The sequence below is a fragment of the Prionailurus viverrinus genome, chromosome D3, assembly GCF_022837055.1.
Source record: "Prionailurus viverrinus isolate Anna chromosome D3, UM_Priviv_1.0, whole genome shotgun sequence".
Lineage (NCBI taxonomy): Eukaryota > Metazoa > Chordata > Mammalia > Carnivora > Felidae > Prionailurus > Prionailurus viverrinus.
The window spans coordinates 37358027-37374737 of NC_062572.1; the positions used below are offsets into that span (position 1 = coordinate 37358027).

The following is a 16711-nucleotide window of genomic DNA, read 5'->3' on the forward strand; positions in this document are numbered from 1 at the left end:
ATTTCAGTGATGGCAAAGCTGTAACAGTTCCATTGGGATGGACCTGCATGTCTGAACACAGAATGTCTATGTGACCCTGGTCTATGACCATGAATGTCTATGTGACCCTGGTCTATGACCACGAACGTCTATGTGACCATGGGACGTCCATGCGACCGGTCTAGCCCACACCTCCCTGAGTCACAGGTGGGAGCTCCTCTGTGATGCAGATACTATTTTTCTTAAAAAAAGGGATGTGGAAATCAGTTCACGCCTTTAAGGGAATTTTATCTTCTACAAATGAATTCATTCCATCTGGCATTTATAGCTGGTCTCTGAGGGTCTTTCAGGTGCCCAGCACTGAGTGGCAGGTTGTGGAAGATATCAAGATAAATGAAATACAGCCCCTGTAGTAGAAGATAAAAACATTTCTGCACATATTTCCTAGTAGACAAAATGAACTCTCTCCAAGACAACACTTTATGAATCTAATGACTGAACTCTTAAAAGGGCAAAATAGAACTGTCTGCAGCTAACAGTGGTGAGATTTTATCCGAGTGACCATATATTCAAACAGCATTGCTGAGTTTTATTACCCTTTATGTTCTTTGTCAGTTTTAATTCATACGAATACCCTGGTAAATAGCTCTCAAAATGAATAAAGTGGATCACTCAGGCAAGAGGCTGAATGAAAGCATTCCACCTCTAAGGTACTTAAAGTGTTCCTCTGATATGTTTGAACCTGTCCCTTAAATTCCCTATCGTGCACTCTTCGATGCTGATCGAGGATCATCAGGACCCCAGAGCTGGCACTTAGGCTGCACCAATTTTCTGGCATTTAGCTCTTCTATGCATGCTCAATCCATTTCTACTCACTATCCTTTTTTCTCTAGGTTGGCAGACGTTCCTCCATTTCTTAGAGTTTTACTCCAGTCTTTTGGCCTAATTTCATCTGCCCTCCAACGTTTCTAGTGTGCCTAGCCAGAGGAGCGTGGCCTCTGTCTGTACGACCTGACCGCTCACCACACATTCGTCTCACTCTCTGCTCTCCCGCCATGATGGCCTTTTTGGCAATGTTTCAATTTTGGTCATGCTACCTCTCACCACAGGACCTTTGCACTCGCTGTTTCTGCCCCAGATTAAGCTCAAGTTCAGTAAACAAACACACCATCTTCAAGCTGCATCTGGTCCTCTGTGCTACTCATTGTGGCTGAAATGTGATTTTAGTTATGTCTTCATTTTATAAATAGAGAACCTGGGTCCACAGAAGGGCAGATGATGTCTACTTGCACTGAGGCCTGTCCCAGCTTATTGCTCCTAAAGATTACCCAAGACCTACTGGCTGGGTCTGACAGGCGGAGGTAGAAAAGTGGTCAGATGAGGTCTGGGGAGCTGGAAGAAACAGATGATGCTGGTGCGAGTGAGTAGGCCACTCTCGAAAACAATAAAATGAACATTAAAACTTTCTTATGGTTCTTGCTAAAATAAATGGTTGGTTAAAATTGTGCTTTTTCAAAATGGGTTGAGGGGCACCTGCGTGGCTCAGTAAGTTAAGCATCTCTGGACTTCAGCTCAAGTCATGATTTGATGTTTGTGGGTTCAAGCTCTGTGGTGTTAGCGGAGAGCCTGCTTGGGATTCTCTCTCTCTCTCTCTCTCTCTCTCTCTCTCTCTCCCTCTCTCTCTGCTCCTTCCCCATACACACACATGGCCTTGCTCTCTCTCTCTCTCTCTCAAAATAAATAAACACGAAAAAAAAAATAAAAATGGGTTGAAAAACCATGGGTTTGTTTTATTTGCAGTATAATGGTCTACTGACTCAAATATATACACATATATATGTATATATTCTAAAGAAGACATGAATTTTGCAACTAACATAAAATCAGTCAAGAGTAGGCAAAATAAAGAGATTCTAAAAATTCGTATCCTCATCAAAATTTTTCAAAATTTACTGATGATATAATGAAAGCTACAGAACGCCTGGGAATAAGTTTAACAAGAAAGGTCACCAACTGTTCAGTCATCTGGTAAATACAGTGGACCACCCGCTAGGTGCCCGTGCGGCTACATCGGGAACAAGACAGAGAGATGAAGCCGTGCCTGCCTGGGCTCCAGGAGGAGACACACAGTCATCAGGGCACTTCAAAAAGAAGCAGAGGGGCGCCTGAGTGGCTCAGTCGATTGGGCCTCCGACTTCGGCTCAGGTCATGATCTTGCCGTCTGCGGGTTCGAGCCCCACATCAGGCTCTGTGCTGACAGCTCAGAACCTGGAGCCTGCTTCGGATTCTGTGTCTCCCTCTCTCTCTGCCCGTCCCCTGCTCACACTCTGTCTGCCTCTCTCTCAAAAATAAACATTAAAAAATTAAAAATAAAGCAGAGTGATGAGTGGGACAGTGGTCTGGGGGCCAACAAGGCACTGACTTCAAGACGCTGGTCTAGGGAGACTTTTGGGGGGAAAATATGTCTACACTGAATCCTGAATGTTGCGAAGAAGCTGAAAATACGAAGACTAGGGGAAGAGTTTCAGCAGAGGGTGGAGGGAATGCAAACTACCAGAGCAGGATCTGGAATGCTGCTTTGAAGAGAAAGGAGACCAGCACTGAGCGTGGGAAGCGACAGAAGATGAGGGCCAGGTTTGAGAGGGGCCAGACCGTGCGGGACCCTTTGCTGGGCGACAACTTCTGAAGTTGATGCTAGTGCAGTAGGAAGCTATCCAAGGGCATTAAGAAGAGAAGTGATGGAAAGGGACTTCAATTTCCAAAAGTCAGTCCGGCTGCCATGTGGCAAATGAGTCAACAGGGAGCCATGAGAGTAGTTAAGACACGTTTGCACTGGCCCCGGCTGGTGCGGTGGCCATGAGAAGGTGAGACATCATCGAACCTAGAATACATTTTAGAGGGAGACCTGACAAGGCTGGCCCTTACAGAAAACTCCAAATTTGTATTACCAGTCTTATAACAAGATTTGAAATTGATGGAGAAATCGATCATATTCCTAAAGGTGTGGTAACACATAGATTTGATAAGATTCCAATGAGAAGTTCAGTGGCATTTTTGGAACCCAACTGCCTGGGGTGCACTGGAATATAAATCAGAACACGGCAGATGAAGATGTCTGCCCTTAGGGGGCTTATATTGTAGGAGGGGGAGGAAGACAGAGCATGTAAAGTGAGAAGTGCTGGAAAAAGGAAGAAAGCAGCAGCCTAAGGGGGGAAAGATTGCATGGAAAGGATGGGGTAAGGTCTCATGGAAGGCTGCAGCATGAAGACGGGTTAAGTATTCATGGCAGACCTCGTGGAGAAGGTAGATTTGAGCCAGGACTACAGGAGGTAGAGTCAAGTGGATATGTGGGGAAGAATATTCCCAAGCAAGGGGAAACTGGGAGCAAAAGGTCAAGGAAAGGAGCATGGCTGATGTGGCCAAAGAACCACAGGGAGGTCAGGGTAGCTGGTGTGGAATAAGGCAGAGGAAAGAAGGTAGAGAGTGAATCAGAGGAGTGGGGCCATCATTTAAGGCTGTAAGGACTCCAGGCCATTGGAAGGACTGATAAGCAGACAAGGAGGGATGTGAGGGATTCTTGACAAAGAAGATGGAGAGAATTCCAGTTTTATCACATAAGAAAATATCCTAAAAAACCAGTATAATAAAAAAAAGTTATGCTAATAATGTAGGAAGACCCAAAGAGGACCATAACATAGTGCATATACACGTATCGTAATATATGACAATACGGCATTTCACTGCTGTGAGAAAATAATTGTTTATTTAATAATAAGAGCCGGTCTAGCTGTTGTCTATCTGGAAAAGCTAGCCCTCTCCATTGGCAATACACCACACCATATCGGTGGTAGTTTCTAGACAGATTCAAGAGCTAAAATTCAGGTGAATGGCTGAATAATCAGAGATGTGAATACCTTCTCCAGCAAAACAAAAACCTCGGAGAAATAGAGGAAAATGGGAACATATTCATTATCTGAAAATGAGAATTTCTTTATGCCAAAAGACACAGTAAAGTCAAAAGAACAGTGATTGCAGGGCGCCTGGGTGGCTCTGCCCAGGCTAAGCATCGGTTAAGCGTCTGACTTCAGCTCAGGCCATAACCTCACGATTTGTGAGTTCGAGCCCCGCGTCAGGCTCTGTGCGGACAGCTCAGAGCCTGGAGCCTGCTTCAGAGTCTGTGTCTCCCTTTCTCTCCACCCAACTCCCCTGCTTGCACTCTGTCTCTCTCCCTCTCAAAAATAAATAAACATTAAAAATATTAAAAAAAAAAAAGAATGGAGATTGACAGGAATAAGTATGAACAGATGCAGAAGAAGAAGTGCACGTGGCCAGTAAACATAGGCGAAGATAACCAGCTTCAGGAAACGTCAGGGGACGTTAGCGCACCATACAGGAAACATGGCGTGGTAGACATCCAGTGCAGGGGGAGCACTTAGCAGGCACTTAGCGGGAGAATGGGGGAATGAGTTGCTACAATTGGCAAGGAAAGGAATATGGCCCTACATATAAAACAAACTTGCCCTTTGACCCGTATTTGAGAGTCATTATGAAATAAAGTTACAGGGGCCCCCCGGGTGGCTCAGCCAGTTAAGTGTCTGATTTCGGCTCAGGTGGCGATCTCACGGTTTGTGAGTGTGAGCCCCGCGTCGGGCTCTGCGCCTGCAGCGTGGAGCTTGCTTGGGATTCTCTCTCCCTCTCTCTGTCTCTGCCCCTCCTCAGCTCTCTCTCTCTCTCAAAATAAATAAATACACATTAAAAAAAGCAATAAAGTGACAATGGAAAGAACATGTACAGAAGGTTATGTATTCCAGTTTCTGGTGGTTGTTGCTGTGAGTAGGAAAAAATCTAAAAGTGGTGAAAATCTGAATGCCCATTAACAAGGGACTGGGTGAACAGATCTTCACCTATCCCTACAGAGGAACAACTAGGTAACAGAATGTCCTAGATTGATATATATTGGCCTGAAGGAGAAGCCTAATAAGTGTACTTTACTTAGTAAGTGCAAAATGCAAGTGACAGAGTTAAGTAAATGCACGGTAGTGGGAAAAAAATCTGTATATATTTGTATATATTTACATAGAGAGAAAGACGGCTATCATAGGGGCTGGGGATGAGGTTAGTCTAGACTTAGAGTAAACGTTTTCAGTACATCTGAGTTTTTATATGCTTTGTTCACTGACATATCTCAAAAGCCTCACTCAGTGCCTGACATATAGCAGTTACTCAGGAAATACATTTTCGGTGCATCAGTGAAGGAATAAAAGGGTGTTCATCATTCCCATACTTTAAAACAACGTGTTAAGGTAGAGAAACGATAATAGCTAACATTTACGGAGTGTGTACTAAGTACTTTACTTGTGGACGTAATTCTGACAACTTTACTGTGGGTAAAGCTGTGCCTCCCACTTTACAGATGAGCAAACTGAGGTACAGAGATTCAAAGTAACTTGCCTAAGGTCAATCTGCTGGTAGGCGACACAGCTGAGATGTGAACCCGAGCAGTTTAATTCTTCACCTGCCCAACAGTTATGCTACCCATAATGGTTTAAGAAAAAAAAATTTTTTTTTTTACCTTTTTATTTATTTTTGAGAGACAGAGCACACGTTGGGGAGGGGCAGAGAGAGAATGAGACGCAGAATCCAAAGGAGGCTCCAGGCTCTGAGCTGTCAGCACAGAGCCCGATACAGGGCTCGAACTCACAAACTGTGAGATCATGACCCGAGCCGAAGTCGGACGCTTAACTGACTGAGCCACCCAGGCGCCCCTATGCATAACGGTTTTTAAATAAGTTGCTGCCCAGCCCAGAGGCCTGCATGTGAAGTAGCTCCCTGAGGCTTTCCCGTGGAACCCCACAGAGCACTGTGTGAGAACCACTTGACCAGATAATTTATAAGGCTTCCACCCCTGATGGTCTCCGGCAACCAATTAATGAGCATTTGTGGAACAGGGGATTTGAGATCGTCACCTTTTTTTTCCATTGTACCTCCCCCCACAGAGCCACCACCAAACTTAGGTCCTCACTTAGGCTTCCATCTGAGTCAGCCCTTGACTCGAGCTCAAAACCCATAGGCTGAGACATACAGAATTTAGCACCCTCCTTCATTCTTTGTAAAGATGGAGGGACACACTTGTGTTCTGCAAAGATGGTATTTGCCATAGGCCCGCTCCTCAGCGAGAGTCTGAGAAATTTCCTTGGGCTGTTGCTGGTGAACCTCACTTTTGGTTTCTGTTCCTAAGGAAAAGGTGTCCTTCTCTGTGACCCAATGGCTAGGACCCCCAGGGGTAAAGGGCAGGCCTAAAGTGCCATGGTTGGCAAAGAGCTGCCCGCCCAGGAGAGTGGGCACAGCGATGGGAGGGGAGGCCTGACCAAGCCAGCTTAGGGCTCAGGCTGAGGGAACCGCTGGGTGGGAGCGCTACCATTGAGTGTGCAGGGGACATTCACTGATCAGCAGAACATATCAAGGCGGGATTCAACATACCTCTAGTTGAATTAACCTCTGCTGGTTGTCAAATAACACCCGGAAGTATGAAACCAGGAGCCAAGAAAGCAGGCAATGAGATTTTCTCAGGCTGGGGTTAGTGTGATGTGTGGTGGGGACAAGGGAGCAAGGGGCCAGGAGGGCCCAGGTGTCAGTGAGAACCCAACTTAAAGGGCTTCATGGGGTGTCAAGGCTGGGGGTGGGGGAGCAGGTGAGGCCTGAAGGGCTCAGGAGGGGAGAGACGAGAACACGGGGCAAAAAGGGAGAAGTTCAAACAGACACTGAGGTCAAAGGAGCCCAGGGCTCAAGTCACAAAGGCTGGGATCAGAGTTCTGTCCCTGACTTCCCTGCGTATCAGTGCTCTGAGGCCTGTGTACTTGAATCTAATGCCTTTGAGCTTACTTTTCTCAACTGAAAAGTGTGATGATGTTCTCTCAGGTGGCCATTGTGAGGACTTAGCAAAATAATGCCTGTGGAGGTTTCTAGCACAGGGTCCAAACCACAGGAGCTTCTCTGAATATGCTCAGTTGCTTGACTTCCTCAGCGGGGATCTAGTTCAGTGACTTCCATGTTTTATATTTTACATTAAAAAAAAAAACAACTCTATTTGCTTTAATTTTTTTTATGTTGTATATATTTTTGAGACAGAAAGAGACAAAGCATGAGCAGGGAAAGGTCCAAGAGAAAGGGAGACACAGAATCCAAAGCAGGCTCCAGGCTCTGAGCAAGCTGTCAGCACAGAGCCCAATGCAGGGCTTGAACCCACAAACTGTGAGATCATGACCTGAGCCGAAGTTGGCCGCTTAACTGACTGAGCCACCCAGGCACCCCTAAAACTCTTGCTTTAAGAGCCACATTAGGGAGAAAAAGAAATTCCTTGGGATTTATTTCATGATCGCTTTGCAAAGATTCTCTCTGTGACCAAATTGGCAAAGATGACATTGGCAAAGATTCTCTCTCTGACCAAATGCCAGCCAGGCTCCTCTGAGCCCTTCCTCCCCTAGGCCTCATCTTGGCCTGTAAGACTTGAGCAAACACTGATGGTTTTCTAACTGCTCAAGGCTGCATACCTAGGTGACCCATGTCCCTTAAAGTGCCTGCCTGAGAAAACTGAAGGCTGCCCGAAGAAATGATGGTTTGTTCCAGTGACACCTGAACACAGGGCTCCTGTGTCCCAGCCGCGGGGGTGGAGGAGAGGGAAGCAGCTTGACATTGATAAGTGCCAGTTGGCCAACCAGATGGGTGCCTCCTGGACCAATACACCCTTCCTGCTTTTTATAATTTTTCACTACACTGACTCTACTGAGCCCCAGCTCACATCCCCCCTTCATTCTCCCTTTAAAATGCCAGCCCCTCAGGGAGCCTGGGTGGCTCAGTTGGTTAAGCGTCCGACTCTTGATTTCCACTCAGGTCATGATCTCATGGTTCATAAGTTTGAGCCCCACTTCAGCTCTGCACTGACAGAACGGAGCCTGTTTGGCATTCTCTCTCCCTCTCTCTCTCTCTCTGCCTCTCTTCTGCTTGCTCCCCCCTCGACTCTCTCTCTCTCTCTCTCTCTCTCTCTCTCTCTCTCAAAATAAATAAACTTAAAAAAAAAAGTCAGTCCACTCTGCACAAATCAAAATGGAGCCCACCTCTATCCCCTATAGTCAGGAGTTACTGAATAAAATTTGTTTTTACAGCTTTAATGTCCAGCTGTATTTATCTTTGACAATACAGATATGCTACATATATCTTTTTTAAAACTTGGAACTTTGTGGGAATAGTCTTTGGCTAGTTCTCTATTTTTTTTTAGTACTAATTATATCTAGCAAGTAATTCTACATGCTCTGATATATCTGATTTGTACTTGAATCCCAGAAGCCACTTTGTTTATAAATATTCTAGGATACAGATCTTATCATATTAGATGTATGGGTTAACCAAATGGGATGATAAAAAATTTGTTTAAGGAAAACATTCTCCACAGCATTTCAGAGCTAGCTGGGTTATTAAATCATAAACAGAAATATCTTAATATAAAATAAACAGCCTAGAGATATTTATAAAATTAACTAAAAAATCTTAAAGAGAAATTTCTAGCATGTACAGCTTTTAATTTTCTTCCTAAAGCACTTCTATTATTACAGACAATTAATCACATAGTAAAGGGAACAAAGTAGAAACCAGAACCATTTCCAATTTCTAGAACTTTTTCTATGTGCACTCTTTAGAGTGCTTTTGAGGTAGATGGGACCTTTATTCCAGTTATATATCGTTTCCTTTCATAATCTCTAATATCCAGTGGTTTAATAAAGCATTTTTTAAAATCTGTGGGTTGCAACTCAATAGTGGGACATGAAATCAGTTTAGTAGGTAGTGACTGGAATTTTTTAAAGAATGAAATGGAACAGAATGGAACGAATCAGAGAGCGTCTTATTCAGCATGTAGTCTTGGCAGTGAGGTTTCCAATGCTTTCTCTTCAGTTAAACTTCTGTGTATGTGTATGTGTGTATATTGGATAATGATGTAGTTCACTGTTGATTGAAGACAAAAAATTTCAGAAACACTCCCCAGTGCAATGACAGGCCTGCTCATCAGACACCTCAGCATTCTGCAGCCTGATCTGCCTTCGTTCAGTGAATCAGATCAGCTAGTATTCACGAGCATTTTGCTGTGTCCGGAAGTCCTGGCATGGACACCAGGTCACCAGGATGCTTGTTTACTTTGGTGTTAGACGAGCGAGTGAGGTCCCATCTGGGCCAAGGAAAGCCCAAGCAGCATGTGCCACATTCTGGGACAAAGGAACTATGCTGTGGAGGACAATCTCATCAGAGCTTCCTAGTGTAAGTACAGCCTTGAACAGCACTTGTAGGAGTAGGAGGTCAGCACAATTAAAACAAAATGAACAAAAACACTGCTGAGGGCACTTCACAATGTATCCCTCATGCATCTCCTGTTGGCTTCTGGAAGGCACCATATTGATCTAATAAACAAAACCACAACTGGCCAATCGGTCACAGATGTGCAATGTTCAGAATCGTCCCACTGACCATTTCCCAAGCTGCTGCACACGATGAGAAAGGTTTTGAAATACGTGTCCTGTCTGCCCATTAGTTACCAAACTATTGTCCTTTCCTAACTGCTAAATGACCAGCATGATAGTGATTTTCCATTCCTAAGAACATGTGGGTACGTAGGTTATGATGTAACTGATGCAAAATGCCTGATGCCAAGAGCCTGGGCAACCACACAAAGTAAAACTCTTTAAAAGACTTAGTAGATCTATATCTTGGCACACAGAGGGTGCTCAATAAATGTCAGCTAAGTGATTGAATGCATTAAGTCTCAAGCTTGCAGTATGACTCATGAATAAATCTATTAAAAAAGACAGTGTTACTGCTATCACAGTTGATGGCTGATGCAAATGGAAAATGCAAAAGAAATATTACTTGATTTTGAATTTATCTGGGTAAGATTACCCATCATTAAAACAAGCAGTAAATACTAAAAAAAGATCAGGAGTAGTTTTTTGGTTGTTTTTTTTTTTTTTTACTTTTTTTTTTTTTTGAGGCTTATTCTAACACTCCATCATTTTAATCCCTAATAAACCAAAGTAAATGATGGAGATCGCCTGCAGCCCTTAAAAGAATGGCGGCCATACACTCGAGCAATGTATGTGTCCTTCACAGACTAGTTCCCAAATAACAAGATACCCGGGATCTGAAAGCACCGTGAAGGAGGCTGATTTATGAGCTATCTTCTTACTTATGCAAGTTTTGGAGAGAAATCTATGTTCAGAAGTTTCACTTACTTCACTGCCTAGTAAACAGCATGCTTAATATGAAGGTTGTAGATACAGCTAAAGCCTTAGAAGGGGGCTATTGAACTACATTGCCCATAAGCACTTGTTTTCGGATAGTGGGGCCATTTTATTGGTTTGCTACAACCACAGGGCCAGTTCAGACTCAGCTGGTAGTCAGACTTGAAGGTTACTTTCAAGATGGACACCTAACCCGACCATGGGCCATGGGCCAGTCCTTAAATACGAAGGTTTTAAAACAGAGGACTTAAGAAAGATGCTACACTACTCTGTAAGTACTTCTACTGTTGGGAAGAGAACTTCAGAAGTTCAGGATAAGAAAGGGTCTGTAACAAGCAGAACTTCAACCCGTAAAAGCAATATGCTTACAAGAACCTTGAAAACAAAGAGAAGCAGAACTATCAACAATAACCTTATAGCTTTTAGGCCCCGAAACAGAGGACTGAAAATATGTGTGGAATTCCAGTAGGGAAAGAAGTAGAATTAGCCTCCATTCCGTTACCTTCCAAAAATCAGTCTGTAAATTTGCTGAGTCTCAGTTGCTTTTATTTTTCCAAAATAACAAGCTCACAGGACAACGTAAACATTTGTGAATTCTTACCATGAGTTAAGCTATACTTTTTTATTTTCTTAAATGTTAAAGGATATTCCCTTGTTTCATACACTCAAAACAATTGCTGGAGTGGAAATTCTATGGAAAACAGCTGAGTTTTAACCATGCCTATACTACATGCCATAAACTACAATGTTGATGATGTCTCTGAAACCACAATTTGAATCCTGCCCACGCAATTATGTTACAAATCTTGACAATGGCTTGCTTTTACTGCAGGACAAAAATTTGTCTCCTGGGGTTCTCTGACCACTCACCTTCCATCTGGAGTCATTTACTGGACTCTTTTCCTATAGGAGTTTATGCTGATGTCCATACACCTTTAGAGAGAGTACGGGACGGACAAGCTAATTTCTCTTGGCTACGTTCTCTTTCTGTGTGCTGCTTCTTCTATATAGAAGCACACAGTTTAACTCCATGACTCTTTTCTAAAAACTTCCCTAAATTATTCAATGCATTTGACTGGCAGATGTACCACTGCTCTATATAAACACTTTGAAACAAGGCTCTATAAGGAATGTAGACAGCTCTGCTCCAGTTGTACGTACACGCAAAGCTGTTTGAACAGCGTCACCCCAAACGGCTCTGGGTGGCTGCATCTCAGGACTGTGTATGGCTCCGTGCGTGTGCACACGAGACCCTACGAGGTGGGAAGTAAAGCTCGCTCACCCTGACACCACAGGGCCTTTCTAGGTGAATCTGCATAACTGGGCAGACATCTTTATGTACTCTGATGGAAATCCTGTTTGATGGCATTGCTATCGCAAGTCCAGCAAATTTCATTCTGTACAACATTAGGCTGGAAAGGAACACACCGACAGACAAACACACAATGAGAACATGCAGTGGCGTTGTGCTTAATGCATGGGTATCAATGTGCACACACAGAAGAGGCCAAGCACATCACTTCATTTAATGCGGGCACAGGTCTGTACCAAGAGCCTGACACATTGTAAACAAGCCTTAAGCAGAGGAGGAAATGTAGAGGGGAAACAAAGCTGAGAAAAATGAGCAGGAAATGGGCAAGATGACTCATCTATACTTGAACATCTGACCTGTCAGCTGGTCGTCGCCTGCGGCAGGGGCGATGCGAATGTAAGGTGTTGTAAGCTGAGTCACGATTATCGCAGCTATGGCAAAGGAAGATTCCCAGGTCAGCATGCATGAGGGAAGAAAAAGCCAGACTGAAGCTAGGCTAGCAAGGAGAATCTCGATCAGTATATCACATTGTCTCAACTTTGTTCCAACAACAACAAAAAGAGAAGAAAAGAAAAAAGAAAAAAAAAAAAAACATAGCAAAGTGTTGAATTTTCTGGATTCTTTTCCCTTAAACAAGTTTTTGTCAGGCAGTTAGATTTCTAACTATGACACAGTTGCAAGCTTTGGCTGATATTTTGGGTAGGTCAACCGAAGATGGGGGGGGGGGGGGCGGGGGCGGGTAGTAAAAACAAAACATACGCTCTAAATAAGGCTCTAGACTGAACAGTGTTTCCAAGTGCTGTTGAGTGTGGTGTATAAGTGATTCGCTGCTAATTCTGATGATCCAAACTTTAGGTTTTTAAAATTTATTAGGTTACTTGAAATTCTGCTGCTGAAGTCACAATATTTTCTCTTCTTGCTAAAATCACCTTTGTGGAGAACATGATCTTCTTTCATTAAAGACATTTTTCTACAGAGGGATTTCTCTGATAACTAAATTTCACGGAGAATGTTTCCATTTAGCAACCTTATTTTGTCACATTAAGGGACTGGGGAAAAATGCACCTCAAAGCATTGGTCGGTTCAAAAAACAAAAACTAATAACTGCCTTTGCTGTAGTCGTCATGGTTAACATGTGACCACAGACACGATTAAGATTCTGGAGGCAGACCAGTCGAGCTTCTTGGTTTGGCTGCACAGCTCAGCAGTTGTGTTTAAATGGTTAACATTCATGACACACAGATATCGGGGAAAAAAATAGAAAATTAAAACGTCAGTTCTAACATGATACAGCTGGAAAATGATGCAAAGAAAAAATATTGGAAAATTAAGGACAGGCTTACATGAAAGATTACTAATTTACATGGAACAGCCTGGGTGCTATTAGAAATGTGGCAGCGAGTAAGGAAAATAGATCATCTACCATCTGCAGACAATTAAACCCAAAACTGCTGCTGCATAATATTTTGAAATATCCCTCTGCACCATTCAAACGGTGCTGCTTCTTGTAACTAGACAATTGTAGCAACTGGGTTCAAGAGTGGGATAATCGTCTTTCACACGTTATTAATGAAAACTTTCTACTCTTGCTAAGTGAGATGAATAAACTACCAGTTGGGTCAGAAAGTGGAGAAACCCCAGGGTACTACGGAGATAATTTTCTCGATAGGATAGAGTATGCAGTTTTGCATACTGAGATGGCACACTGTAAACAGTAAAATGTTATTTCTAAGCCTTGTTACAGGGTCGGTACCAAGTTTATACATAAAACATTTGCTGGGTCACAGACTGTTGTCCAACCAAAGTTCCTGTGTGGTGTCCTGTTACTCACAGGAGAATGTGACCTACTCTGCTTTTTGAGAAAAAACTATAATGTCTTATCAGAAACAGAGCACCTATCCAATACTGAAAAAGGTAAACAACATGGACGCAAAGTTACTTGAAAATGGCGAGGTTGGGCAGCCATGTCTTCACAACTAAATGAAGGGCAAATTGCGGTCAGAGGCTCAAAGCCCCCATAGAAAAAGTACATGATAGGTATCAGGAGGGATTTTTATATGATCTCTAGGTTCTGCATGGTAAAGTGTCCATTTGTGACTATTATTTTTAGTTACAAGGACAAAACTTGAGTCTGCTACAAATTTCCTTAAAATAGGAGTCAGCCAGGCCACCGCCTACTTTTGCAAATAAAGTTTTATTGGAACACAGTCAGACTTAACTGTGCACACATCACCCACGGCTGCTCTTGCACAGCAATGGTAGAGCTGAGTGGCTGTGGCAGAAATCACATGGCTCACAGAGCCTAACATATTTACCATCTTCCTTTTACATAAAAATTTGCTACCCTCTGTCTTAAAAGGTCAATTACATTGTATTACGAAAGAGAATATTGCGAAATTTGGTAAAATAAAGCCAGATATTCCAATCCTATGCTATGAAGACAGTATCTAATAGTTGATAAATTCAGGGTCTCTTTTGGGTCCAAAAGTATGTATGGAAGAGTAAAAAGTATATCAGACTTACAAAGTACCATTTCAGTTGCATGCAGTGGGGTCTTGTGGAATCTGATGAACCAGTATTTACCAAACTCTTTTGCGTGACTTTCGTGTTCCTTGGAAAATTGAGTTTGGGTCAAATATTTGGGAAACATAGCGTTGAACAAAGTTAAACAGGTTTTTTTTCCTTGGTAACTTCTCAGGGGCCTGGCTATATTCATGATGTATATTAGGAAGACCATTTCAGATCAAGCAAAGAAAAGACTTTCTCTCTAAAATGTTGAATGACAAATGTAGATCATATCTATATTTCTATTTCTAAATCCATAGCTAAATGATAGAAGATTTGCATAGATGAGTGGTCTTACTATATAATTTGTTTTCTCGTGTATTGAATATGAACAATTAAAAGGAATCTTAATTAGCTGTGCATGTCAACATTCTTTTCAGCTCTTTTATCGGTGTGCTTTCGTTCTGTGAGCATTGTGGCCTAGAAACGATGGTATTTCTTTGAACAAAACCGTGAACAGGAAAACAGTGTAGAGAAACTTCTCAAAGAGCCTAGTGATTAAAAAAAGAAACATTCAAATTTCTGAGTCTAGTTAGAAACTGTATTGGGACAATGGAAGTCCTTCAAAGTTTTCTGAAGGTCTTCCAGCAAAGTATATGCGCATTGGAGTACAAATGTAAGTTAAATAAATTACTGAGCTTAAAAACAGTGAAGCGTATTTTGCACAAAAAATTCACCTTAAAATATGACACTAGAATAATAGTTTGTATTCTTTCTGTTTAAGACTTACAGTGTAACTCCTATAATGCTTTTGGAAAGAATCTAGCATGTGTTTTCATGAGGTTTTTGTTTTGATTTCTAGTTACCCTACCGTCAGCCAAATCATAGCAAACAAAGGAATAAGTACACACATCTGACTCCAGCCCCCATGCACTAAAAACAAACAAACAACAACAACAAAAAAACCCCCAAACGTTTACGAACTCAAAATCCTCAAAAACTTAAAAGTGATATATTTATGTACCTAAGAAGTCTCACAGATTATACTATGCCTAACTTTTAGTAGGCGCTCACAAATGTTTTAAAATGAACGTGTAACAAGGAAGATGCCAAATGACTACACTGTCTAGGAGAAAGATTACTGGCATCGTGTTATGGAAAATATTATTGTATGGAAGATCGATGCAAAATATGCCGTTTAAATTGATTACTGTATCAATTGGAAAGAATGTGCCTCATTTAATATGAGAAATCTAATTTACTAACAAGAAAGGTTTTGATATTTAAGTGTATCCTGTCCATTTAGAATTGATAATCAACAAGGCCTTCCAGAACTAGCATAAAAGGAGCTTTAGCCCTTCTACTGACCGCGAGGCAGCCGTTAGGTATGCAAAAGTCAAAGAAAACCCATATACTAACTGCTAAGACACAGTCGGACCAGGTGGTCTTGAAAAGAATCCAACTATAAAAATGTGAATGTGATTAAAAACCAAAATAAAACTAAGAGGATCTAAAAACAGTTAAAAGCTATTCTGTTAACTCCACCATACAGGTTGAGGGTAACATCCAAACATTATGCATATCCTATAGCTGTATGGTGTCTTTATCTTTTAACTGAAGAGACAGAATATTCTGTGACGAGTTTGCCTATAGCCAACAATCAAAATACAGTCACATATACCTATGAGGAATCTAGATATATAAATGAAAGGATACAGGAAAATACAGGCAATCCCCCACACATTGGGAGATAGGTAAGAACATACCTTAGGTTTTTCCCCCATGTCTAATTTTTATAAGGCTTTATATTAGTGTCAAAATATACTCTTGGAATAGGATTAAAATAATCACAACATTAAATTTATAAAGAGTATGAAATATATCTTTAAGAGACATACCCATACTTGAAATTACAAACTAGCTTCCTGTGAAAACAAATCCACCTCCATACTTTCTCTATAAAGATACTTGTCAACAGTTGTTTCATGAGAACATCAACATCTCTGTAAATTCAAAATGCTGCTTAGGAGTGTGGCTTCATGCCTGCAAATGCAATTAAGCCACCACACTGTCAGCAATATGTGGCCAAAACACAGAAAGTTTGAACTTTTTTCAATTGCAAGCATCCTTCCTGCAGGGAACCAATAAAGTTATTAGAACTGCCTATTTCTCTGTTTTGACTACGTAGTCAAGATGGAATGGCTTCCTGCACCACTGAAAGAGCTTTTAGCATGAATAAAGAAAAATTATCTGACTGTAGCAGTGGTGAAACATTAGACTGCGCTATAAAGGAAGTTCACTGAATCTGTACACGTAGAACATAATAGAATTAAATAAGACCAGAGAGTGCAGATTTAACCTGCAAGGAGAATATCTCCCAAGGTTACCTCCTATACTAAGCTTTTACGAATGGAAGGACAATGTTACATAGTGACTATTAACACTGGTTTCCCTCTTTCCCCAATAGAGTTTATTTGGATAGAGTTTGTGGCTAAATAAACGTTTGCAAATGACTTAGAAAATATGAGTGGGGAATATTCAGTCAATCAGGTCATCCGATTGCCTAATCATCCTTTGGTGAATTGAAAAACAAATTACAATATTGATTAAATCTAGCTGATGGAAGAAAATG

At 41.9% G+C, this 16711-nt stretch overlaps 1 protein-coding gene across 5 annotated transcripts in view; it reads right to left on the reverse strand.

Moving 5' to 3' along the window:
* The window catches only part of PTPRM (protein tyrosine phosphatase receptor type M), a 797090-nt gene that overhangs the window by 249633 nt on the left and 530746 nt on the right, over positions 1 to 16711 (reverse strand). The window contains exon 14 of one of the 5 annotated variants that reach the window (XM_047827576.1): positions 11931 to 12005. The exons of the other annotated variants lie outside the window; for them this stretch is intronic. Within the exon in view, the coding sequence (XP_047683532.1) occupies positions 11931 to 12005 (75 nt within the window). The remainder of the gene's footprint in view (positions 1 to 11930; positions 12006 to 16711) is intronic. 5 annotated transcript variants of the gene reach the window in all.